Source organism: Podarcis vaucheri (assembly GCF_965113315.1).
Source record: "Podarcis vaucheri genome assembly, chromosome: 1".
Classification (NCBI taxonomy): domain Eukaryota; kingdom Metazoa; phylum Chordata; class Lepidosauria; order Squamata; family Lacertidae; genus Podarcis; species Podarcis vaucheri.
The window spans coordinates 71289048-71315355 of record NC_138759.1 but is presented as its reverse complement, the minus strand read 5'-3'; the positions used below and the strand labels follow the sequence as shown (position 1 = coordinate 71315355).

The 26308-nt window shown below is 44.9% G+C and overlaps 2 protein-coding genes across 3 annotated transcripts in view; both read left to right on the top strand.

Annotated features, from left to right (window-relative positions):
- The first annotated feature begins 803 nt into the window (after positions 1 to 803).
- WEE1 (WEE1 G2 checkpoint kinase) lies at positions 804 to 16475 on the top strand. The gene is made up of 11 exons (XM_082193564.1): positions 804 to 1625; positions 8921 to 9129; positions 9920 to 9986; positions 10113 to 10285; positions 10599 to 10720; positions 12021 to 12167; positions 12513 to 12608; positions 12703 to 12788; positions 13082 to 13252; positions 13344 to 13489; positions 14940 to 16475. Exons 1-11 carry the CDS (start codon positions 1035 to 1037, stop codon positions 15088 to 15090), a joined length of 1959 nt encoding a protein of 652 aa, XP_082049690.1. The 5' UTR covers positions 804 to 1034; the 3' UTR covers positions 15091 to 16475.
- Positions 16476 to 25211: 8736 nt separating this feature from the next.
- Positions 25212 to 26308, top strand: part of SWAP70 (switching B cell complex subunit SWAP70) — a 32772-nt gene continuing 31675 nt past the window's right edge. The window contains exon 1 of one of the 2 annotated variants that reach the window (XM_082193827.1): positions 25212 to 25405. In XM_082193827.1, coding sequence (XP_082049953.1) covers positions 25307 to 25405 — 99 coding nt within the window. In that variant the 5' untranslated portion in view covers positions 25212 to 25306. The remainder of the gene's footprint in view (positions 25406 to 26308) is intronic. The other variant, XM_082193826.1, reaches the window with a different exon arrangement.

The following is a 26308-nucleotide window of genomic DNA, read 5'->3' as shown; positions in this document are numbered from 1 at the left end:
ACCACAGCTAACTCGCGCTCCCCACCCGAATATTTTTAACTGTTGGCGCCAACAATTTTGCTTTTATTGATGCAAAGCAACCCGTCCAGAGGGTCTTGAATGAGCTTTGCTTGAATGAGCGAGGCTGCGACGCCCGGAGACAGCTAGCCTCTTTATACCACACGGTGGGTACACAGGCAGATAATTTTGAAGAGCAGCAGACGATTGATCCACACGTTATTCAGACCCGGCGAAGCTGCGGTCAAACCGATTTAGACCGGGCCGCGCGCCGCTTCTCGAAAGCGCATTGGAGGTGTCCCATGGCTAGGATTGCAGCCCTTAAACTGTCAGGATGATTTATAGATCACAGCCTCGGGCACACTGCTAAACCAGTTTGTCAGGCCGTAGGTAAAAGGGACCCTCCAGCGGGTGGCTGTTGCTGACACACAGTTACATCAGCAGCAAGCCAGTTTCGGCCAAATGCAGACGGCGAGAATTGCAGCTGACTCAGAAAGAGTCACGTCGCGCACGGGCCGGCGCTGCTGCCCCTCCTGACTCCATCCCCCACCCTGGGGAAGCCCCCTTGCTGCCCCTCCTCCTCCTCCTCTGGACTTGCACGAGCTCCAGTTCAAACGCGGCCCTGCTGCACGCGCAGCTAACGTCCCCCCGGAGCTCGAGCCCTTCCAGGATAAGAACGGTATTAGAATACGCCCGCCCCTCCTACTCCTAACCCCGAATTCGCGCCAAATTGCCGTCTGACGCCACCACGCACAGCCCCGCCTCCCGCCTCCCATGTTTTCAAACGAAGGGGGCGTGCGTGATTGGCTGGCGTGACCTGGCACGTGACTAACGGTCGCGGGAAAGCCGCGGAGTCCGAACGGGCGAGTGTGCTGCTGCTGTGGCAAGAGCTGGAGCTTCGTGGAGGAGCGCGCAGGCGAGGCACGGGTCGCGCGTCGTGTGAACGGGCATTTCAGCGCAGGGAGGAGGAGGGAGGCGTGGTTTACTCCTGTCAGCGTCCCGTCTGAACAAGGGAAGGCCTCCCGCGGATCTCGGCCATGAGTTTCCTGAGTCTGCAGCCGCAGCAGCAGCCGGTCGCGGGACCGCGGCGCCCGGCGGCGCGTCGGGCACCGGCCCCGATCCGGCAGAAGCTGCTTTTTTCGGGCGGCGGGAGCGACTGCGAGGAGGAAGAGGAGGAGGAGGAAGACTGCTACGAAGAGGAGGAGGAGGAAGGCGGCAGCGGCAACAGCACCGGGGAAGACTCGGCTTTCCAGGAGGCCGACTCCCCGCTTTCCGTGAGCCATACCCCGGCTCGGCGCAGGGAGCCACCGCCGCCGCCGCGATCGCCCGAGGAGGTCGCGATGGAACTGGCGCCTCCCGCGCTGCCGGGCGACGAGGGAGACTCGTGGGAAGAGGAGGGCTTCGGCTCCTCGTCCCCCGTGAAATCGCCCGGAGCTTACTTCATGGCTGGCTCGCCGCCGCTGAAAGGACCCCGCCGCTGCTGCGGCCGACCGTCGCCGCCGCGCTCCCGGGTGCTGCAGTGCCGGGGCCACCAGGGTCCCGTTTCTGCGCTGCCCGAGTATCCCGACACCCCGCCCCACAAGACTTTCCGCAAACTGCGCCTCTTCGACACCCCGCACACGCCGAAGGTGAGAGGAGAGGGAAGGACGAGCGGAGGGCAATTGCAGGAGGGGGGGGGGATCCGGAGGCTCAGTGGCGGGTGCGGGGCTTGGGGGGGGGAAGGTTAGGCTACCTCACCGGCGTGTCGGCTCTGCCGGGGAGTTTCCATTCAGTCGCTGCCGCCGCTTGGTTCGCTTCCGTCTGAGCACGTGGGCGCTCGGTAGGTCTCCGGGCGGCTCCCTTGGCCGACCACCCCGCGTAGTATGTAGTCCGTGAAACAGGCGTTAGAGGCTGCCTCGCTTTTTTACTTTAAGAAGCTTGTTGCAGACCGTTTTGGGTTGATCAGAGCAAAAATGTTATTTTCGGGAGAAAGGGAAGACAATGCAACTAGCGGTGCTCTGAGGAATAGGTGCCACGCCCCTTTCGCCTTTGTCGGTTTCCCCCCCAATAACTGGCAACTTAGAGAGAAGTGAATCCGTATGGTCCGCCCATGCAGCCTTTTCGCTCGTTTAAAATTAAGAGCTGCCATCAGACCGTTCTCCAGAACATGTTGAAAGTTGAAATGAGAGACTGTTGGCAAATGCAAACCATACTTGGCAGGTGAAGCCCAGTGCTTTGAAAGTGTGGTGTGCCCCCATGAAAGCAGGTTATCGTCAATAAACAGAGGCAACATGTTGGTGTACCTGCGTATTTTCTCCTTTTTGCACTGTTTACATGTGGATTGCCCTTTTAACAGCAGCCAGCATTGTAAAGTGCAGAATACTCCCAACTAAACAATGGCTGCTGCTTGATTTCATTGGTTGGAGAGCCTTTTAAACATAAATTCCATTCAGCTACACTTCATAAGTTGGTGCCAAATACTTGAATAATTTTTTCCAGTTCCAAGCCTATATCGTGCTTATTACATAACAAGCTAGCTTGCCTGTTACAGAAATATTGGCAACTTTGGTAAGCCCTGCCCACAGATTGTCCGTTAAGATTATGTAACTGAGCTACAAATTGTGCCTAAAATAGTTTTTGCCCACATTGCAAGATGCAGGGCCAGTTTGCTGCAGCAGTTTGTCCCCCCCACAAGAAAGCTACTCTGGACACTTCTGAGCCCTGAGACTGTCCTTCCAGTTTGCTTAGTGAAATTGAAATGTTTACATTCAGAAGAGCGGTTAAAAAACACTCACCTTTACATCATGAAATCAAACTGCTTTTGTAACAGTTGAGAGAGGGAAGAAAACTTTTTCACTAGCTTTTTTAAACTCCAGCTTTAAATTTTAAACGTTTTCATGAATGTAATAATATATAATAATAATAATAATAATAATAATAATAATAATAATAATAATAAATATTATTATGATACCGTTATTGTCCATGTAAAAGAATCTTGAGAGGAATAGAAGTATTGGATAACTGAATGAATTGGAAGGCCATCTGCTTGTTTTAATGATACATGCATACATTTTGTTAAATGTTGTCTCATAACTGTCTTTGTTATAGTGGGTGGATTGTAGAGCCTAGGCCAGTGAGTTCTCTGTTCAAATCTTTGCTCAAGTATGACGCTCACCTGATGCCTCTGGGCAAGCTACTCAACTGAATTACTGTGAAGATAAAGTGAGACAATGTTTTGCATTGAACTAATTTGAGTATAATATATACAGTGAGGCATATAAATAGAAAAAACATAATACTATGCATGTGTACTTGGAAGTAAGTTCCAGGAACTTAACTATTCCCTGGTAAATGAGCATAGAATTGCAGCTTCAGTGACTAAGCTTCTTGAATAAAAGGATGGAATAGTAATATAATAAGTAAAAAAGAGAGTGCTATATAGCACTTTGCCAGATAAATTTGCAGGATGTTCACATCTATGACTTGGGCATGGTGACAAATTTCTTAGTTGCAGTGTGCTCTACACAGGGCTTTCTTTGCTCTTGACATTTAAATTGATCCATATTGAGAAGTAAGGATGCTACTAAATGCTCCTGCATGCCTATCTTAAAACAGCTGCAGTTGTTTTCAGTCCATTTCTACACACAATTCAAAGTGTTGGTAATTAAGTTGTTGTGGTCCAGGGGTTTTGGGTGGTGGTGGTGTTGAATACCTGTTGTTATCTCTGCAGTGGAGTCTCTGTCTTCCGCTTCATAGAGCTCTTGAATCAGCATGAAAGAGGAGCTTTTTAGCCACTGAGGAGGAGTCTCCTCGCCCTTTGTGCTGATTGGAGCCAGAGGGAAAGAAAGGAGGCGAGTCAGCCACTGAGGATTGGCTCCTTGGTCACTCTGGAGAAGAACACCAATGAGTTGGAATTATTCTGTATGCTCCAGAGCTAAGCACTGAGGAACACTGAAAACACAAGGGGCTTCTGTTTCAAGAGAAATGTGTGCAAGGTCTGTTACATACAATGGAACTTCATGGGAAACACAACTTAAGTTGCTCCAAAAGAAGATAATGGAGCACTCAAATTAGTTGGCCCTGCATTTCAGGGGCTGGACTAGATGTTCCACAGGGTCCCTTCCAACTCTACAATGCTATGATTCTATGTTTAAAACCCTAAATGGTGCAGCCCATGGAACACAGGGCTTTTCCCTTCTGTGCCATTATGTTTACTCCCTAAGATCATGGAGAGGTTATTATTCATGTTTTGATGTCTGGTTGGGATGTAGGAGGAGACTGGTTTTTTTGTAAGATTTTTTTAAAAAAACAAACTTCGTAAAATTGCTCTTGAGTGTTGCCAATCAGTGCACTGGATGAGCAGAATGCCAGTATTGTAGATAAATAAAATTTCATACGTGAAGCTGAAATTATTGTGTCTCCAAAAATACTTTGGCTTTGTAGTCGTAAGAGGGAATCTGGGTTTTCTAACTTTAGAATCAGGATGCAAGTAAGTAGTAATTGTCTTAGCAGCATGGGGTGGAACCAGGGAGCCACCCTCCTGCCACCACCATTGCTGCTGCCTATCATTGACTGCCAGTTTGTTTCTGGGATTAATTCAAGTTGGTCACACTCATATTTAAAGTGCTTAAAGTCCTAAACAATTTAGGCCCCAAATATTTGAAAGGCTGCTTCCTTTCCTACAAACCACCTTGGAGGAAGCACTTTTGGTAGTTCTGCTGTCCTCAGAAGTTTGTATTTGTTTGTTTGTGTATATGGGGGGGGGAGATGAAGATGGCCTTGGAGAGGGCATTCTCTGTGGCAGCCCCTGAGTTGTGGAATCCCCTCCCTACAGTGGTACATCTGGCACCTTCACACTGCAGCTTTGGGTGCATGCTGAAGATGCACCTCTTTGGCATTTGACACAAAAAAATTGTTTTTAGCAACCACCATATTCTTGTGACTATTTGTTTTAACAGTTTTTAATTCTGAATTTTTAATTTTAGCGCATCCTAGGACTGTCTGGTGAAGGGAGGGTCATAATTTATTGATAATAGATGGGATAAAGCGATAGCAAGGTTGAGGCCTAATCTGACACTGCCACTGATGTGCCCATGAGGCTCTGACATCCTTGCTACTAAGCCCAGTCCAAGTAATCAGCGGCAGTACTAGTGTTGGGAGGGGATATTGACCTCACCAAACATGCTACTATGGGCTAGCTGAAGAGCCAACTCTGTATATATGGTATGAAAACTTTGGATGTAACCAATTGACGTTATGTTCTCTTGGTTATGTTTGAGAGTGAAGGCAAGTTCTATTCTACAATGACTAAATTGGCTACCACCTTCTCTCCTCTGAAGGAGCTGGTATTTCTTTATTCATTAGATTTAACTGCATGGTAGATAGGATTACACTTTCTGGTTAACAACACAATATGAACTTTGCAGTGAATAACTATAATTTTCATCCCCATTTTATTTTAGGTAGCCTCTGTGCCAGGTATGTCTAAAGTTTGTTTTGGTGGCCTAATCTGGCCCACTGGTCAGTTTAATCCAGTTTATTTTCTGGGGTAAAATCCTAAAAACAAGATCAACCATAAAAAAAGCTCAAAAACTCAAAACCCTAAAAAAAAAAAAGCTCAACAACTTCAATCCTCAAAAAAGGTCAATACAGTCATACCTCGGGTTACAGACGCTCTTCATGTTGCGTTTTTTTCGGGTTACGGATCCACCAAAACCTGGAAGTACCGGAACAGGCTACTTCTGTGTTTCAGCGGTCATGCATGTGCAGAAGTGTTAAATTGCCCTATGCACAGAAGCGCTAAATCGCAACCCGCTCATGCACAGATGTGCCGCTGCGGGTTGCGAACGCTTCAGGTTGCAAACATGCATCCCGCACGGATCACGTTCGCAACCCTGAGTGTCCGTCGTAACTTTGGTCGGCCCTTTGGTCAGCCTTCACGGCCCTTCACTTCATCAAATCTGGCCTTCTTTGAAAAAAGTTTGGACACCACTGCTCTATGAGCACTATGCATATTATACTTCAAATACATCTTACAGAGAGCACTGTTTTCTTATGTATTATTATTATTTTAAAATGCTATACTGCTAATTTCTATTGGTGATTCTTTTTCACCCTCAACCAGACAAAAAGAAGTATGTTTTCACAATTTCAGCAATGTTTAATATTTGCTGTTGCCAGTGTGGGCCTAAATGAAACCGTTTATGTTCTGAGAACCTGGCTTTTATCAGAGTTTTGAAACTATATTGAAGCAACCGGTCAGTGGTCAAGTATAATACTGAAAGTTTGGTGATTGGTGGCACGGTGGCAGTTTATCTGCATGTATGAGGGTGAGGCTTTGGATGTCTGCTTTCTTTTGGTTTAGAATATGGCATGAGAGTCATAATGGATCAAAAAAATAAAAAGGTCAAGATACTTCAGTACTGTATTGCTGTATATAGTGTCAGCTGAGTTCTTCTGTTGCCTGTGGTTGAGCAAAAGTTGTAATAGCTTCCACAGTGTATGGCAAACGTTGGCTCTGACTACAAATAGGAAAGAAAAGTCATCTCTTAGTTGTGTGGTTTTTAGTAAACTTGAATGAGGTAAGAAGGATAAAGGACATCTACATCAACAGGACTCAGGTATGCCTTTCTGGACTCCCATTTATTTATTGTCAAATTTACCAGTTCATTGATTAACGCTTGCAGTCCTAGTAGTGGGTGGGTGGCACCCCTTTGCTGTGGTTCCAGTCCTACTTGGGTGGACATTTCCAGGGGATGATGCTTGGGGAGTATTTTTCAGCCCCATGGAGCCTTCAGTGTATTTTAACATATATTTGGAACTACTAAGTGGGGTCATCTAGAGCTTCGGAGTATGTTGTCAGCAATATGCTGATGACACACAGTTCTATTCCTTTACATCTGCAGGTGTGGCAGTGGATGTGCTGGACCATTGTCTTGCCTCTATAATAAGACTGAGGCATTGTTAGTAGGCTGTTCCCTAAACAGGATGGATGGGAGGGTGCCTGCTCCTGTTGGGGTTACACTCCCTCTGAGGGACTGGGTACGTAGCTTGGTGGTACTTGTGGTTGCATTTCTGTCACTTGAGGCTCAGGTGGCCTTAGTGGTGTGAAGTGCCTTCCATCAGCTTTGACTGGTGGCTCAGCTGTGCCCCTACTTTCACAGGGATTGCCTAACTACTGCTGTCTATGCTCTTGTAATCTCTAGGTTAAATTACAGCAACACGTTGTACACAGAGCTGCCTCTGAAGACGGTTCAGAAACTTCAGCTGGTGCAGAATTCGGCAGCCAGGTTGCTTACTGGAGAAAGACAGTTTGAGCATATTATACCAATCCTGGCCCGACTGCACCGGCTGCCAATTAGTTTCTGGGCCCAATTTCAAGTGCTGGTTTTGACCTATAAAACCTTAAATGGCTCAGGACTGCAATACTTCAAGGACCACCTCTCTCCATATGAACCTACCCGAACCCTGAGGTCATCCTCTGAGGCCCTTATTGTGTGCCTCCATGAGAGGTCTTGAGGGTGGCAATACGAGAACGGGCCTTTTCTGCTGTTATTCCCTGCTTGTGGAATGCTCTCCCCAGGGAAGTTCACCTGGTGCCTTCATTATACACCTTCAGCTGCTAGGTGAAACATTCCTCTTCAACCAGGCCTTTGGCTGATTAACATCTGATGCCCTTTTAAATGTGTTGTGGGAGAGGAGATTATTAGTTTGTTCTTATTTTTTACTATGTGTTTTGTAGCTTTTATATTGTGATTTTATGTTGTGAACCACTCTGGGATCTACAGCTCAAAGGCAGTATACAGATTTTAATAATACTAATAGTTACTCCTAATTCTTTCACCTAGTTAGCAGATTTGATTAACATGGGTTGATATGTACATGTTCTTGACAGCAAAATGAAAGTAGGCATGGACAACTAGTCTTGCACATTTCTGTTATCTAAAAACTGTAGCAATGCCTTCTGTCAATAACTGGTCAAAGCCAACAATGTGTAGCTTACAGTGTTTTACTGGTTGGAGTTGTACATCTGTTCTACTGATTTTAAATAGGTAACTTCAATGTATAACTAAGTGTGTAATGGCAAGAGCTGGACAGAAGCATCTTTAGTTAGCCTTCTATATTTAGGAGGTGATCAGGTCTTGCTCTTCATCCAGGTGAAGATTTTATGAACTAATAGTTGTATTATCTGATCAACACCTTGCGTTGCATTCTGTGGCATGCCTATAACACCAGCTGTGATTTAAAGAAAGGGTGGGAGAGAGATGTTTGTTTGCCAGAACTATTTTTCTTTTCTACTAACAAAGAAACTCTTGATTCAGAAATGCTGTTGATTTAAAGCGTTTCACACCAATTATTGCCTTGGATCCCAAGAAGTTCCACTAGAAGGGGATTGCCAGAAGATGACTTTCCTCCTTTGGCATCTCCCCAAACACTTCAGAAAGCTTCTGGGGGTGAGGGTGAGTTGTGGCACAGTGGGCTAAAAACAGAGGTCACTGAAAAGCTGGGTGGAGACAACTTCCATTTATGTCCATATCATTAGCTGAGAGAATGTGATAGTTTTTAGGTGTTATTAGTATGCTTTAAATGATACTAATATGATTTCTACTCTGGGCTCTTTTGGGAGGAACAATATGATAAAAACTGATTAAACAATATGTCTAATAGAACTTAGGAAGCCTGCAGGTGAGGCGAGGTGTGTGTGTGTTTAGTTCTGCTTTGCTCATTGCTCTGATAACCAACATCAGTTATTGCATTATATTGATTTTACATATGAAACAATGAATAGGAAACCCATTTATGCCATAGTAATTTGCCATAGGGGAAGCACAAATGTTATATTTGGAAAGATTATTCATTCGTTTAAATTCCAAATAATCATTAACTTGTTAAGTCAACATGGGACAGAACTGTTAATTTACTCGTTTCCTTTATTTTTCAGAGTTTACTTTGTAGAGCTGAAGGAATGGGATCAAGTTCAGCTAAACTCCGAGGTGGCTCTCTCTTTATGAATGTTGGAAAACTAGTAAAACAGGAATCTGATGTGGGGCAAGCACCTCACGTGAACATTAATCCCTTCACTCCAGACTCTCTCTTCCTTCAGTCATCAGTTGGGCAGTGTCGTAGGAGAAAGAGAACACATTGGAATGAGTAAGTGTCTAGAGCTGGTCATTGATAAACTGCTTAAGAAATAAACTTTTGATAGCAATCATGTCAATGAAGGGATTGTACTTAACTATCTTTATTTTCAAGTGAATAATTGGGTATAGAGTTAGGGAGGCTTTAAGAACACAAGTGGTTAAAATTGTACAGCAGAACTTCTAACATTGCCTAACATTGTGAGATATTAGTTTGTAAGTCTTGAGGTGAAACTAGAGTTTGCTAAACATGGGCTGCAAATATAGCTCTTTCTCTGCTGATGTTATATTCAGTTTCCTCATCTCCATTCTGCACAGTTGGTTGTTGCTACAGTGGGGCCCAGGGAAACATGGGTAAATTCTGACAGCTTCACCTTTAGCATGAGGTCTAATTTGGGCCTAAACGTAACCTTTTATATACCTGTTCTACTTCCCTTTTTTAAGGAGTCTGACTCCTATCAGTCTCTCTTCCCTGCATTTGACACAAACACACATCTTACTGCGGTGAGATGTTGGCATGGCACAATATTAATTGACATAATCTATTCAAACAATCGTTCTGTCACATCACTTCAGTGCAGCACAGCTTCCTTCATACTTTTTGTGCACACACCCTCTTCTACATTGTCCCTACTATTGGCATGGGTGAAAAAAATGTCTGGAAGTGGTCTGGTAGCTATGGCTTTGCACAGTTCATGAATTTGATTAAATTGCTTGGAAAGTAAAAGCTTACATCTTAATGTAACTTACTGATGAAAGTGAAGGTTTCATAGCATTTGTTTTACTTACTGTTTGTGTCACAGCTCCTATGGTGAAGATATGGAAGCAAGTGATGGAGAGCCTGAAGATGAAACTACGAGACCTGCCAAGGTAAATAAAAATAAAAAACAATCCCCATTTATTCCTAAGTAAGCATTTTTAAAGTTCCATTGAAATCCATAGGATTAAGCTTTTAAAAGCCCTTTTCCTCATACTTGTTTGTCTCAATCCTTTTAGCGGATCAGCATAACAGAAAGTAATATGAAATCACGATATGCAACAGAATTTCATGAATTGGAAAAGATTGGATCTGGAGAATTTGGTTCAGTATTCAAATGTGTGAAAAGGCTTGATGGTTGCATCTATGCAATAAAGCGTTCTAAGAAACCCTTGGCTGGCTCAATTGATGAGTGAGTAAAAAATTAAATGTAAACTATGCTATGTTCTTGTATTTCACTCCTCTGCACATACACATTTTTAAAATAACCCCATCAAGGCATGTAAGGATTTGTTCACATATTGTCTTTGCAGCTACAATACTGAAATGTTTATAGTTGCAAAACTAGCATTCATTCACCTGTACATAAGAAACACAACTCCTATGCCCTAGTTCATACCTCTTCCAACTCAAAAAACTTAACTGCTCTTGTAATATGACCAGCATTCTATGCTTGCTTCCTTAAACCAGTATCAAGCTTTATTTAATTTGTTTCAATACCACAGGCAAAATGCTCTTAGAGAAGTCTATGCTCATGCAGTTTTGGGACAGCATTCACATGTAGTCAGATATTTCTCTGCTTGGGCAGAAGATGACCATATGCTTATACAGAATGAGTATTGTAATGGTAAGTAAAGCTCCTATTGAAATTGCCTTACTATGAATTCTGGTTATTAAGGGAACGTAGTTGTAGTAAGATGCTAAACTTGTCTGGGAAAGGGGAGGGAGATCTGCTGACTAATTTGCCAACAAAGTCAATCCTGCACTTGCTAAATCCTTTTCCTTTCAATGGAATTTAAGCATGTGTAATGGGGTACAGGATTGCAGCCATTGGCTTGGACCCAGCCAGGTATGTCTTACATGAGCAGAAAGGCATTTCTGCTTGTAGAAGACAGCCTAGCAAATTTTCTTGATTTCTCCATCCTGCTGAAGCCCCCCTTGCCACATCACACACTGTTCTGGAGGGTCATTCACCTTTTAAGAAGTGGCTTTTGTGGTGTGTGCAAAAGGCAGAAGTGGGGATTGGAGCCCAGTTTGTACAAGCAGTGCTCTGTTCATCTTAGTCTCTGAATCAGTAGTATTTTATATTAATGCCAAACTCATATGGTTACAGTTAGGACAAAGCAGGTAGAAGTAAAAGATCAGATGAATTTTAGACAATTTATGATACAACAAAATTCAAATAATTTGCGAGGTTCTTAAATAGGCAGGAAGTGAATGTTCTTACAAACTTTCCAGCTGACTAACTAGACTTGCTTCCTGAGTCATAAATTGGGAATCTTCCTTCCAAGAAAAAATTCAATACCCAATCTAGAATATTTCAGAACAAAAATATAAATAATCTGGGTTGCTTAATATGTGACTGTACTTATATAGCTTTACTCATGTATCTTTTTTAGAGTCTCTTTTTTTCCCTCTGCTATTGTCCCTTAACCCTAGACTAGACCTCTTGAACATGTGGCCCAAGGAATTGGTTAGAACCCCTACAGCCTACTAGCTCGTTGACAATGCAGTGCCTTCCATATGTTTTTGGGACTACAGTTCCTGTCATCATTGGTCACAGTGGCTGGGGTTGATGGAATTTGTAACCCAACAACATCTGGAAGATACCATGTTGGCTATATGTGCCTTACATTATTGTTGCAAGAACTACATATTGGTAATACATGTTAAGTGCTTTGAACACTTTAAAAGTGTTATACAAATGCTAAGTATTGTTAAACACAGCATGCATTGGCCTTAGAACCAAGGTAGCAATATGGTGCCCTCCAAATGTTGCAAGACTATAGCTCCCATCATTCCATACCATTTGATGTGCTGGCTGGGCCTGATGAGAGTCCAAAATGTCCTGAGGGCACCACCTTGGCTATCTCTGGCCTACAAGAAAATGAATTTTCTACTTTTACATTATTTAATTTTACTTCTAGGTGGAAGTTTAGCTGATGCTATAAGCGAAAACTATAGAAGTATGCGCTATTTCAGTGAACCAGAATTGAAAGATTTGCTTCTACAAGTTGCCCGTGGTTTAAAGTATATCCATTCAATGTCCTTGGTGCACATGGATATAAAGCCCAGTAAGTATTCAGAGATCTGGTATTTCCTGCATTGAAAGTGCTTTAGAGATGATTGAATATGTGGTAGTAAAATAACCAGTGAACCACACCTTAGTAACGGAAACTTTTTCATTCTGAATACAGAAAACAATGAAAGAAATCAGTTCTGAAACATACAGCTGGCCAACTGCTGTTCAGTTTATTTTGGATCTTTTTTTGTTAGATTATGCTTGTTTGCTGGCTGTCCTAAAATCTGGCTTCTTTCCCAGAAAGCTGTTGGGTTAATTATTCAAAGAAGCCAGCAGATGGTGCAAATTCTGAAGCTAGATTATATTTTGACGAATGTCTATTTCTATTCCTTGGCAGGTAATATCTTCATATCTAGGACTTCAATTCCAACTACTATATCTGAAGAAGGTGATGATGATGAATGGACATCTAGCAGGGTTGTTTTCAAAATAGGTAGGGGAGCATGGAGTTACATTTTCCTGTGCAACCTTTTATTTATTTTTGCTTTTGAGAAAATAACCCTTCTTCCCATTCTTCTTTAATGTAGGTGACCTTGGTCATGTAACTAGAATATCTAGTCCACAAGTAGAAGAAGGAGATAGTCGTTTCCTGGCCAATGAGGTTTTACAAGAGGTAAACAGAGTTTTGCTAATGGGAGTTAAATAATTAACTGTATCTTACTGATGACTAGGGTTTGGGTCCTCTGATTATGAATGGAAGGATCCTCCCTTCATTGAAGGAGAGTTACATTCACAGGAGGGCCCCTTCTGAAAGCAGAACTCTTTATTAATAGTCACTTCTTTCTAGCAAGGTGAACTCATAGTGACTTAAACAACATAGTAAAAGCATGAACAAAGTGAAAACTTAGGATCTATGCCTTGTTATCTGTTTTGGTGGGATTTTGTAAACTTTTATTTCCTTTGCAGAACTACAGTTACTTGCCAAAAGCAGATATTTTTGCTCTCGCATTAACTGTGGTGTGTGCTGCTGGTGCCGAACCACTGCCAGCCAATGGGGATCATTGGCATGAAATTCGACAAGGAAAACTCCCTAGAATTCCACAAGTCCTTTGTCAAGAGCTATTAGAGTTACTGAAGGTAAGAAGGTGATCTGTGTTCCTGGCATCATGCTACATGTTCTTTAAGGGAAGGGTGGTCAGCCTTCATTTTCATCTCTTTCCTCTTTCAGCTTATGATAAACCCTGATCCAGAGAAAAGACCCTCAGCAGTAGCTCTAGTCAAGCATTCTGCATTGTTATCTACGGCCAGAAAGAGTGCTGAGCAACTACGAATAGAACTGAATGCTGAAAAATTCAAAAACTCTTTGTTGCAGAAGTAAGTTGAATCCATACTGTGGCAACTTCAGTGTCAGAAATCTAGGAAATAATATTAAGAGCCAAGTAACAGAAGACTCTGTTCCTTGTTACAAAAAAGAAAACCTAGACTTTATTATGTAACCTCTTAATTTAACTCCAGACATAAGCAACAAAATAAAACATTTTGCAACTTCTCTTGAAGCACATTGAACGTAGCCCCAGTGATTTGAAGTACAGCAGACACCATATTGTTTGCTTCAGGTATTGTTTAACAAGATACCAACACTGAATGGAAGCTGGTTGAAACGCTGCTCCGAAGCCGGGCGGTGGGGCGGGAACGCTTCCTCCCGCCGCCGTCGGGCTTCGGAACGCTGCTCCAAAGCCGGGCGAGGGGGCGGGAACGCCTCCACCCGCTGCCCGGCTTCGGAACACTGCTCTGAAGCCGGGCGGGGGGCGGGAACACCTGCCCCCGCCGCCGGGCTTCGGAACGCTGCTCCGAAGCCGGGGGGGGCGGGAACACCTTCTGAAGGCGGGCGGGGGGCGAAAGTCTTTGTCCACCCTGCCTGCCTTCCCAGGGGCTTTTAAATCGCCCCGGACAGCGGAGAAGTCCTCCGCTGTCCCGGGGCGATTTTAAAATGCTGGGGGTGGGAAGAAAAGCCCTTGTCCCCCCCCCCAGCCTTCAGAAGAGGTCCGGGGACAGACTGTCCCCGGACCTGGTCTGAAGGCGGTTTCCCTAGGAACGCATTAATTGATTTTCAATGCATTCCTATGGGAAACCGTGCATCGCAAGACGAAAAACTCGCAAGACGAAGAGACTTGCGGAACGAATTAATTTCGTCTTGCGAGGCACCACTGTATATTTACGGGATGGTGAAGAGAGCATAATATCAAATGTGTGCTCTCTCTTGAAACATGCTACCATTCAAGCAAAATCAGAGTTCAGGAATCGACTGTTACCTGGTTAAGTTGGGGGGAAAGGTACTAATGGAGGATGAGATTGCAGAGAAATGGAATGAATTCTTTGTATCTGCTTTCATTGTGAAAGATGTGATAGAGGTGGGGAGAAAGTGGACAGGAAGTAGCTTTCTCCCTCTTAATACTTGAACCCAGGGTCAGCAGATGAATTTTATATCAATAAAATATCAGAATTCCTTGCTCCAGCATGCATTTTAAGGTCGTGTTTGGTTTTATGATAATTTTTATTGTGAATTAATTTTTTATGTACACCACTTGGAAATGTGGGCCACTAGAATGGAAAGCTGGACTAGATAGACCTTTGGTCTGATCCAGCAGTGCTGCTCCAGCATATTCTTGTAGAAAGCTCTGTGTGATTCTGCTAATAGTGCTGGTAGACCAGAAAAAAACATTACAATAAAATGTTTGCACCCTAAATTACTGTTCTTGTCTCTTTAGAATGATTTTGGATGCAAGTTATTTGGTGGTGAAATGACTTTTTTTCTATGTTCCAGGGAACTTAAGAAAGCACAAATGGCAAAAGCAGCAGCAGAAGAGCGAGCTCAAATTACAGATCGAATGACAACTAGATCTACAGCACAGACTAGAACAACTCGTGTTAATGGAAAGAAAATGAACCGTTCAGTTAGCTTGACAATATATTGAATTGGCTGTTCCAGAAAGCTTTCAAGAAGATTGTGGAATATTCCTGGACTAGTTTAGGAGAGGAAGAGGATTCTTTTCTTTAAATCACTGTCATTGGTGTTATAAAGAAGTCTTTTACAATTTTAGTTTTGCCAAATGCAGTTAAATAACTGTAGGATCCAGGCTTCCTATGAGTGGCACTCTGCTCATTGAGGTCTCTCACCACAGGAAAGAGCAAATGTGATTTTTCACCAAGCCTCCCTCCCTGCAGCTCCTGAAAATCTGCTTCAGAGGATATAGGGATCCTCCAGAAAATTGTGGGAGGTGGTGTGGGAGCTGTGGGTGGAATTGGAGAAAATTGCTGCTTTTGTCCAGCAGAAGCCTCCAATGGGTATCAGGCTTTTCTGTGAATGGAAGAAACTCTTCTGTTGCAGAATGTCAAGTTGGATCTGACCCTATGCGTCCTCCTGCTCCTTAAAGAAACCAGGACGCTAACTTTCAAGCCTTTTAGTTACACTGAATAGTATACCATCCATAGTTAACCACTATAGTGGTTTGCTGCTTCTCATTCTTAATGCATTTCAGGGGGGAAATCTTTTCCTAGTAGTCTAATGGGCTTTTTTGAGTAAACTACTCTATTTGGAATGGAGGGGGAAATGATATGGGGAGAGGCCAAAGGCCAACAGGCTGAACCATACCTGGTGTCAGGTAAACTATTGTGAATTTTACTTGTGTATTCAACTGGGAGCACTTTGTTAGGCATTGCGTAGGCCACAGGAAAAAGCCTGTGGAAACATGCCATGTGAAACTGCTGCTATTTTTAGTTTGTATTTGCTGTAAAACTGTAGCATTAAAACAATCATTGTGTTAGTGGGCTTTTAAAAAAATTATGTGAAAAATATCAAAGCTGCCCTGCTGAAAGCAGCTTCATTCTCTGAAGCTAGTGTATTGTGTACAGAGTCAGTGCACCAATTTTATATTTGAATTACATTATTAGTGTAAATGTTTGTTTGTCATTCTTTCTAATAAAGTTCTCCAAAGGTTAATCCCTCCCCTTCACCTCATCTTCCCTTTATGTGTTAATATTTCAGTGTACCTGTTGGCATATTTTTAGAACTTGTACATAAGTATACTGTTACCATTTTCAAACTGAATGTATAAAAGTGTTATAGTCTACGATACTGAAAGCTGTAGTTTGAGACACCAGAAGCTCCAGCTAAAATCTATTTCAATTTTAGTTGCAAAATTAATATAATTGGCCCTCCTAATGATCTGTTCTGATATTGCCAAAATAGATGTTACCAATTACAGGCTTTTTGGCTTAAACCAATGTTTTCTATATGAATGTTTAACTTTGTTCTTAATTAGTATTGAATCAGATTATTAAAGTGACATTTTGAAATTAATATTGTCATGTTTTTGTCAGCCTTGAGTATCATATCCCATTAATGGTCTATAAATCTACCTGTGAAGAATATTTTTGCGCGCACACACACACACACACACACTGGGCTGGTCATTCCTGCTTGGAAACTCATGTCTGTCTGCGTTTGAGGCAATACAAGGGTGTAGTGCTTTCCAGTCTGTCAATAAATAGGAGCTCTTTATTGTGGTAGTTGCTCAGTGTTTGTTTATTTAATATACTGCCTTTCTCCAAGTTGGGATTCCAAGGTACCTTGCAGAATTTAAAAACATCAATTACAAAATATAAAATAGACAAAGTACAGTAATTAAAATACATAACGCACATAAAGCTAGCAATTTAAATATTTGCCCAGTAATCCACATCATATACACCTTGGTTTCCAAAGGCTTGTCTGAGGAGGAAGGTCTTGGCCTGCCAGCAAAAAGAGAACAAATCTACCCTGGGAGCAGCCACAGAAAAAGCCCATGTCACTGCCAACCATGTTTCAGATGTGATGGGACTGAGGGGAGATGCTCACCTGAGGATCTTGGCCCACAGACAGATTCGGATAGGGAGATCACAATCTTTCTGGTAGCCTGGATGTAGGCTACACAGGGCTTTATAGTTCATAACCAACACTGCATTGTGGCTGGAAACGGACCGCTGGCCAGTGATGTTTTAACGGGAGTACCATGCTCCTTGTAACTAGCTGCAGTCAGCAGTCTAGCCATATCATTCTAGACCAGCTGACGCTTCTGACTATTCAAAGGCAGCTCCATGGAGAGAGTTCTAGTAGTCCCAACAGCAATGTAATTAAGGCATGCATCACCATGGGCAGATCTGATATCAACGAAGGGGTGCAGTTGGTGCATGAGCCATGGCCACCACCAAAACCTGGGCATCCAGGTACAGTCGTACCTTGGATCCTGAATGCCTTGCAAGGAACCTTTTGGCTCCTGAATGCTGCAAACCCAGAAGTGAGTGTTCTGTTTTGCAAACGTTCTTTGGAACCCGAATGTCCAATGGGGCTTCCGATTGGCTGCAGAAGCTTCCTGCAGCCAATCAGAAGTTGCGCTTTGGTTTCCAAACATTTTGGAAGTTGAACGGACTTCTGGAACGGATTCCGTTCGACTTCTGAGGTACCACTATATACCCATTAACAGAAGTGGCAAATAGGCAGCCTGCTTAGGGAAGTTTTTTAATGACGTTTTAATGTATTTTAATCTCTTGTTGGCTGGGGAGACCCAGCCAGATGGGCGGGGTATAAGTAATAAATTATTATTATTAATTTATAAATATAGCTGGCCATAATGATCTGGGTCCATTACGATAAGGCCCACAGGAAAGCCAACTGAGTTACTGAGACAAACGGAAAAGTTTTGCATAAATAACTAACAGGTACAACAGCAGCAGAACATGCCATTCACTTGAAACCAAGATAGGATGGAGCTCCTGATGGGAACAGGAAGTTACAACTAACCTTTAGGGAAAAGTTTAGAGCCTCCAATTTAGCGATGTGCTCCTTGGCGGGAGTACCTGTTTTGCTCGAAAGTCTTGCATTAGTATAATTACTGTATTTTATCTAATGGAGTATGCTGCCTAGGAATGTTGATTTTCTCATGACAGCTTTCAATAAAAGGCTGGGAAAGATTCACCAGGCATGTTCCATATATGGATATCTTTCCATAGACCATTCTTTGGACCAAGGCCCCATCTTGTGCTGGCCAGTCCTCCATGGGGTACAAGCCAGTGTGCATATCCAGCACTAAGAAGCATGTGAGAAACACTTTCCCTAGGTGAAACATCTGATGACCCCCATTCTTGATACAACAGGCAAATTTTACATAGAATTCCTTCATGTTATGGTGGATGAAATAATTGCATACCTAGATAAATGATTTAAGCAAATAGTGCAGTTTAAGAACAACCATTGATTTATATTTGATGTTAAATTCAAAAAGTCCATATCATTAAATGGGGCACAAGCAAATTGTCAGCATAAAATTGGGAGGGGCACACAGAAAGTGCAATGCCCTCAGGTCTTTAAGGAAAGGCAGAATGTACATAAATGTAATAAACAAAGTAAGTATTAAGCATGTATAAATTATACTAAGAAATGCTGACAGACGTGACAGCTGTAGTTATGCAAAATGAGCAGATCTGGCCAAGTCTATGACTGCCCATGTCACTCGTGCATATGGTATATTAGTGGTGATGTTACTGCCATGAAGGAGCAGGACTCTTGTTTACTCTGAAAGTGGAAATGGGAAAATCATCTACTATGCGCTTGGAAGTGGGTAGCAGCTAAGGTGTCCATATCCATGCAACAATTTTATTTAGCACATTTCTAGGGCACCTTACAACAGTGCAAGTACCAAAAAAATGTGTACTTCATGTCAAAATGTATAGCCTACTCAAAGAAGCGATAGCTTAGTTGACAGATCATGAGACTCCTAATCTCAGGGTTGTGTATTTGAGCCACATGTTGGGCAAAAATATTTATGCATTGCAGGAGGCATTGGACTAGATGACCCTCATAGTCCCTTGCAATTCTATGACATTTCACCTATTTGAAGTGAAACACTGAACTTAGATTCATTTAAGCATTTGACACTTAGGGGTATTTTCATTCAGAAGACTGCAGCTACACCTGCTGGTGAAAGTAGATAAATAGTTAATAGAGACACCTTTTGGTTTATGGTTTTCTCCCCCCCCCCTTTTTTTTATAGACTGGACACTCTTATGAAGCTAAAACCATTGTCTGTTTACACAAAGGTTCCCTGACTCACTACAGTTGTTAATACAACCATCTCAGCAATTATCAGCAACCTGCCACTGTAAAAGGTTAGGTGTATGCTTGTTTATATGTATATTTAAGCACTAATTAGCTGTGATAGCAAATTTTGCATCTCATTGATAGTCATTGAATCACAGAATTGTAGGATTAGAAGAGACCCCGAGGGTCATCTAGTCCAACCTCCTGCAGTGTGGGGGGTGGGGAGCATCCATGACAGATGTCCCCTCTCTACAGTTTTATTCTTTAAATGGCAACCAAGATCTCATGTCCTGCACCAGATGAAGTGGGGCACATAACCTTGCACCATAATAAATTTGATAGCCCTTAAGTTGCTGCATGACTCTTTTATTATTTTCGCACTTGAGTTGCTGCAGTGTACACAGAGACTCTGGCTGAAACATGAAGCAGGGGAAGGAAGGTGCAAAAACAAGCTGCATTACTCCACTTTACTGTGAAAAGCTCAGATTCTCATGTTATGTATTTTATTTATGCAAAAACAGTAGCTAAGTAGTGCACCTCTTTAAAAGTCAATCTATTTACAGAGACTTGAAAGGAGACCTCAAAGTCCCCCAACTGACCTCAAAGGTTCAACCCCCTATTGATGTAGGAAATCCAGTGTTTACAACATTCCAACCTCTGCTTAAAAACTCTTAAACAAAGGGGAGACTGCTACTGAGACAAGCTGGTCCAGTGTCAAATAGCTTTTACTATCAGGATGTTCTTCCTAACATCCAAATCCCCTTTCACCTCATTTTAACCTATTGTACCCTCTTGACCAACAGCAAGCAAATTTGCTCCATCCAAATGACAACTTTTCAAATATTTGAAGATGACCATCAGTCACCTCTTAATTGCTCCTCTCTAGACCAAGCATATACAACTTGTTCAATCTTTCCTCAAAGGACCTGGTCTCCAGGCTCCTCATTATCCTTGTTGCCCTCCTCTAGGCATGTTCCAAACCCTTAGATGACTTCCCTGGCAGATGTCCTGCTCTGTAGTTTATCAGTGCAGTGTCATTTGCCTGTCTACCTTGAATGCTTTGTTTGATCCTGTGTAAAGTATTGATGCCTACAGTATTCTTAGACAGCAGACGTTTATATTATAGTGTCTTGTAAATTAATTAAAATATTTCTGTCCCACCATTCAGCCCCTCATGGGGCCACCAAGGCAGCTGACAGCATCAGTCAACACACTAAGCAATCCATAATGCAATCAAGACTAAACAGAAATCCAGATATTAAAACCCCAGAGGATGGGAAAACAAAATCAAATGAAAGATGTGGTAAAACAAAATGGTTGGGAAGCACACCAGAATAAAAAGAGGGCCAGCCAGGCCTTGCCAGTGTAGAATGATCCACTCTATGGGTGCTGCAGCTGAAAGTCTTGTTTTATGCCCTAGCCAATTTGGCTTCTGGTGGCAATGGAACTTGAAGCAGGCCCTCTGACAATAATATCAGTAGGTACCTAGTATTGTGGGAGAAGTCTTTTAAATATCCAGGTTCCAAATTGTTAAAGTTTTAATAAATAAACAAACAAGGCCATATTCCTTTCAAGTTCTGTGCTGCTAGATTATTTACATCTTGCTTAAACTTAATTTCATCTGTGTAGAAGCTAAGAGAAGTAAATAAGAGTTCAAGCAATAAGACATCTTGCAAGAAGACTTAATCTGGGTGACAATCACTTCAGGATGGTGATTGACACTTTCCTGGATGATAAACCAAGCTGGGGGGAAAAGTTATCTACCAGTCAGATTTCCTCATACTTTACTCATCTGTACACCCTCAGTAAGTGTGCTCAGTAGGACTGCAGCCTACATTTTCAATTGTATAGTGTATAGCTGCAAAAATATTTATTAATTGGCTAAACAAAGAGTCATTAAGCTTTTACGGGAAAGGTCATGGTAACCTCTGCTGAACCAGGCAGAGTCTATTGAATGCTTCCTTTTAAAGGTATGAGTCACGTTAGGAGATGGTGAGGCAATTTCCCTGCTACTGCCTAAAAGCACCATTATCCTGTTTGGTTGGAAATAAATATAAGCTGGATTTGCAGAACATATTTCTGAATTTTCAGATGGTAAGTCTGAATGCGCAAAAGATTTGTGCTAAATTAAAACATTCACAAACTATGTTGATAGTGCACCTCATTAAAGACAAAATAAATATATTTGTCCTTGGAATCTCCACATCTCTGCTGTATGTTTACAGAAATGAAGCACACCCTTTTTAATGGAGGGGGGGGGGAGGAGGTTGGATGTTGATTTCTCTATGCTTGCTCACCAGATCATTGCACACATCTCTATCTGGTCTCAGGTTAAACACACTTAGAGCTCACATGGGGGGGGGGGGGTTTAGTGACTTGAAATGGGGAGAAAAGGTAGTTTGCACAGAAATGAAGGGCTTAACACAAATAGACTGGCTCTAGAACACTCCTAGAAACTTGCTAATACAGTGGTACCTCGGGTTACAAACACCTTGGGTTACAGACTCCGCTAACCTGGAAGTAGTACCTCGGGTTAAGAATTTTACTTCAGGATGAGAACAGAAATCACACGGCAGCAGCGGGAGGCCCCATTAGCTAAAGTGGTACCTCAGGTGAAGAACTGTTTCAGGTTAAGAACAGACCTCCAGAACGAATTAAGTACTTAACCCGAGGTACTACTGTACATAAATACACATTGCCTTGTTCAAATTATATTGCTTTGACACTCCATCCCAGCTATTGCCATGGCTGGCCAAACACTCAGGAGCACTTTTGCTCTTCAGGTTTGGACCTATAAAGCCTTATGTGACCCCAACACCCAAGGACAGTTTTATACAGAGTTTTAATGTATTTCATGCTGTAATTTGCTTTGGGGACACTACTCCATATCTGAAATAAATATAATAATAAGTTATAAAATAGTAGAAGTAGTAGGAATAATATCCCTTTGAATCCCAGTCATGCATTTATTACAAAACTTTTTTCTGACCATTAATGGGGTTTTTTTAGTAACTATAAGGGGCTGCTGGAAGCTTAGGCCAATGCAATACCACCGTTATGTCTAGAGCAGTGATAGAAAAAAATATGTTAATTAGAAACATATTGGGAAAATCCTAAGCAACAAGTGGGATCTTATTCTCACATCTAAAGCACAATAGATGAATATGACAATAGATTCACCAGAAGCGGCTTAGTCATGCTGGCCACATGACTCAGAAGCTGTCTGCGGACAAACGCTGGCTCCCTCAGCCTATAGAGCGAGATGAGTGCACAACCTATAGAGCGAGATGAGCGCACAACCCCAGAGTCGTCCATGACTGGACCTGACGGTCAGGGGTACCTTTACCTTTTTTATATAAAAAAGCAGTCATACACACAACAAAAGAAAGATAAAGTATTTTGCTAATAAAAATCCACCCTGTACAGTCAAGCTGACAGAGGGAAGAGAGGTCAGAATACTGCATCTCTTCCAGCATCAGATCGTTTCCACTTTCCACATCCTTGCTAGTTTTTCAGAAAAGAGAAATGTTGATAATATCAGTGGAGGCGAAGCTTTTGAGATCATATCCAGAAGCCCTCAGCTCAGCGAAGGCTGCAGTTCCTTTTTTAAAAATATCTTTTTATTAAACAGTTTTAACAAAACAGTTTATTAATCGAAATAACCAATTACATTTCCCCCCTTTTTTATTCCCCCTTCCCTACCCCCTAAGGACTTCCCTCAGCTCCCCTCTCTGATTTGTTTGTACATATCATTCTCTATATGTTAAAAATTGTACATATTGCCTTGTCTGTCATATAGTCTACTAATAAATTTGTGGATGTTTATTCAAAACCTGCCAAGGAGTGCAAGTCATTTTGTTGTTCCAAGGCTGCAGTTCTAAGCCCATTTACTTGGAAGTAACTCTGAGACTCCCCTTCATGGATCACTGCCCTGCCGTGGCGAAGGGGCTTGAATAACTCAGAGAAGCTATGAGCTATGCCGTGCAGGGCCACCCAAGATGGACAGGTCACAGTGGACCAAACGTGATCCACCTGGAGCAGGAACCGGCAAGCCACTCCAGTATCCCTGCCAAGAAAACTCCATGGACAAAGACAGGAGTGCCTGGCGTGCTCCGGTCCAGGGGGCCACGAAGAGTCGGACACGACTAAACCAGTGTTTCCCAACCTTTTTTGGGCAAAGGCACACTTGTTTCATGAAAAAAATCTCGAGGCACACCACCATTACAGCCCCGTGATGTCAGCGCGCAGCGTCACGCCGGGAGGGACATGAATTGCTAGCAAAGTACATAATCACCTCCTTGAGGGCTGGCTCATCTTCTCCGAAGGCAGAACCCCATTAATTAACAGCACAGACTCACACCATAGCCAAGACGAGGGGGGAAAACCTCAGTCATGCACAGTCATGCACATGTGGGGGCTAAATGAGGACGAAGACCGGGCAGAGAGCAGGGTTCAAATCACCCCACCTGGCCAGGACAATCCCTGGGTGCTCCCTTGGGCCACTCGCCTGACCCACCTCGCAGGGCTGTTGTTGCGAGGATAACACGGGGAGAACCACGCGCGCCCCCAGGAGCTCCTTGGAGGAGAAAGCGGGCGATGAATGCAATGCACGAAATATATGAGAGGCGACCAGGTTTTGCAGGTGAGGGGCCCCTGCCAGCCTCCGCTTCCAACACCCGGCGCAACGACGCCGAAGTTTCCCCCTGGGCTCGGCTCGGGGAGCAGCGCTGCTCCCCCCGCCTCCCCTTCGCCCTCCCGGCTCTCTCTGCCGCCCACTGGGGACCCCCCTCACCTGCCAAGTCCGGAGCGCCGGTGGAAGTTGCATGCATGCATGCAGGGCGCCGCGTTGCCATTGCATTGCACTGCACTCCATGCAACGCCTGCACGCATGCATTGCCTTGCACGCCCGCCAAGGGGTCTCCCCGCGGTCCAATGCGTCCCCTCCGGCGCGGATGCAGCATTGCAAAAATAACCCCCCCCCGACGCAGCCCTACCTGGGGGGCAGCCTCCGCCTCCGCCGCTCCGCCTCCGCGGGAATCCCCGGGCTCCATCCTGCCGCCTGATCTCCGCGGGGGTGCAGGCAGGCTGCGCGGGGTCTGCGCGGAAGAGCCCCTGCCTGTCCGGCCGCCGCCGCTGCGCTCATTCCATGGCCGGGAGAAGAGCGCTTCAAACAAAACGCCCGGCCCGCCAGGCCACGCTGGGAAACGTAGTTCGCGCACCCCGCGCGGGCGTGGAGCCCAAGGGCGAGGGGACTACGGATCCCGGCAGCCCCCGCGCCGGGGACGGAGGGGGAGAGGCCGGGTGCAGGGATGGAGGGACGGGTGGGCGAGCGAGTGAGTGAGTGGCAGCCGCCAAGCCTTGGCTGAGAGCCAGGAAGGGCCTCCCCGGAGGAGGAGGAGGGAGGTGCAGAGCGGGAGGGAGGGAGGGAACCCCAGGGGTCATCTAGTGACGGCGCCCCAATCGAAAATTTGACTTTAAAAAAATATATATATCTTTCAAATTTTTTTATTTTTCCCGCGGCACACCAGGCAACATCTCGCGGCACACTAGTGTGCCGCGGAACAGTGGTTGGGAAACACTGGACTAAACGACTAAACAACAACAACAAGCTCTGAGACTCGCCGCCGAGTAATTCTGATTCCGCGCGCGGGGGGAGGGCACTTCTGCGTCTTGCAACCCCGAGGAGGACCTGACCTCTCCGGCTTGGAGATTCAGCCCCGCCCACGATCAGAGACAAGGCTGGGGTCCACTTTTAGACGCCAGGCTCTGGAAGGTCCGGCAGCGATTAGGAAAAGCAGCGCCCTCCCCGCCCCGAGGGCTCCTGAGCGCGGCGGCAGAGGCGCCCTCTCGCGAGGCGGACGCAGCCTGCAGGCCGTGCGCTCCCTCGCGCGCCGCCCTCCCTCCCTCGCCCGGCCCTGGCAAGGCGGCATCGGGGTTGGCCGCTGGGCGCGGTTACGGGTGGGCAGGTCGAGGCGGCCGCCCGTGTCTCGGCAGCCGGGAGAGAGAGGCGCGAGGAGGCGGGAGCGAGCGCCGCGGAGTCGCTGCAGCTGGCGGCCATGGGGAGCCCGAAGGACGAGCTGCTCAAGCCCATCTGGCACGCTTTCACCGCCCTTGACTTGGACAGGAGCGGCAAAGTCTCCAAGTCGCAGCTCAAGGCAAGTCAGGAGGGAGGCAGCCGGGCCCTCCTGCCTCCAGGGCGCCGGGAAGGCTCCAGCCAGGGCTGCACCTCCTGCCCCCTGGGCTGTCGGTGGCCGACGCTCTCTGCCTTCCTGGCGGCGAAGCACTTCCCTTTTTACGGAGCGCTCTAGGCGGCTGGCCCGGGGGGAAGTGGCGGGGCGGCGGGGAGAGAGAGAAAGAGAGGAAGGGACGACGGACTGGATGGCTGGCGTGGCAGAAACTGGGTGGTTGAGCGGGGCTCTCCAGACGTGACACCCCGGAGAGCGCTTCGCTGCGCTTTTGAGAACTGAATAGAAAGGGAGGGCAAAGAGCAGGGGTCCCCCCTCAAATCCCCCGGCCGGCCTTGCAAAACAGACGGTCCCCTTTCTTGGTCTAAGGGAGCAAAGTGCTCACCTCCTCCCAATCTGGTGAGACGACCACCCACTGCAGCTTCATTAACATGGGTAAAAGCTCCCCTGGTGGACTTGATATAGGTAACAGGGTCTTCCTCCTCAGGGCCTGGACTTGGCAACCCGCATTGTTCAGAGCTGCTGCGGGCTCAGTTTCTCCGTCTCAGAAGCACTTTCCTATTTAGGAGCGCAGGAAGCTGCCTTATACTGAGTCAGGCCCATCAGGCTGGCTGGCTCTTAAGCCTGGAGTCTCCCCCAGCCCCACCTGAAGACGCCAGGGCTTGAACAGGGGGGCAGGGGGGCCTTCTGCAAGTAAGGTGCTCTACCACTGACTGAGGTAGTGGCCCTCTGCAAGGGTCTCCCAGGGAATGCAAAGTAACAGCCTCTCAGCCACAGGGGCAGTGCCAGCCCTGCAATACTTTGATGCGGTTGTTATTTGAGCTCCTCGCAGAACAGGTTAGCGAAGGTTTTGCTTTAACGAGATGATTTGTT

Coding starts and splice junctions, on each gene's coding strand:
- WEE1 (XM_082193564.1), top strand. CDS start 1,035: ATGAGTTTCCTGAGTCTGCAGCCGCAGCAGCAGCCGGTCGCGGGACCG. Junction 9,987..10,112: donor AAACTACGAGACCTGCCAAG/GTAAATAAAAAT, acceptor CAATCCTTTTAG/CGGATCAGCATAACAGAAAG. Junction 12,609..12,702: donor CAGGGTTGTTTTCAAAATAG/GTAGGGGAGCAT, acceptor TCTTTAATGTAG/GTGACCTTGGTCATGTAACT.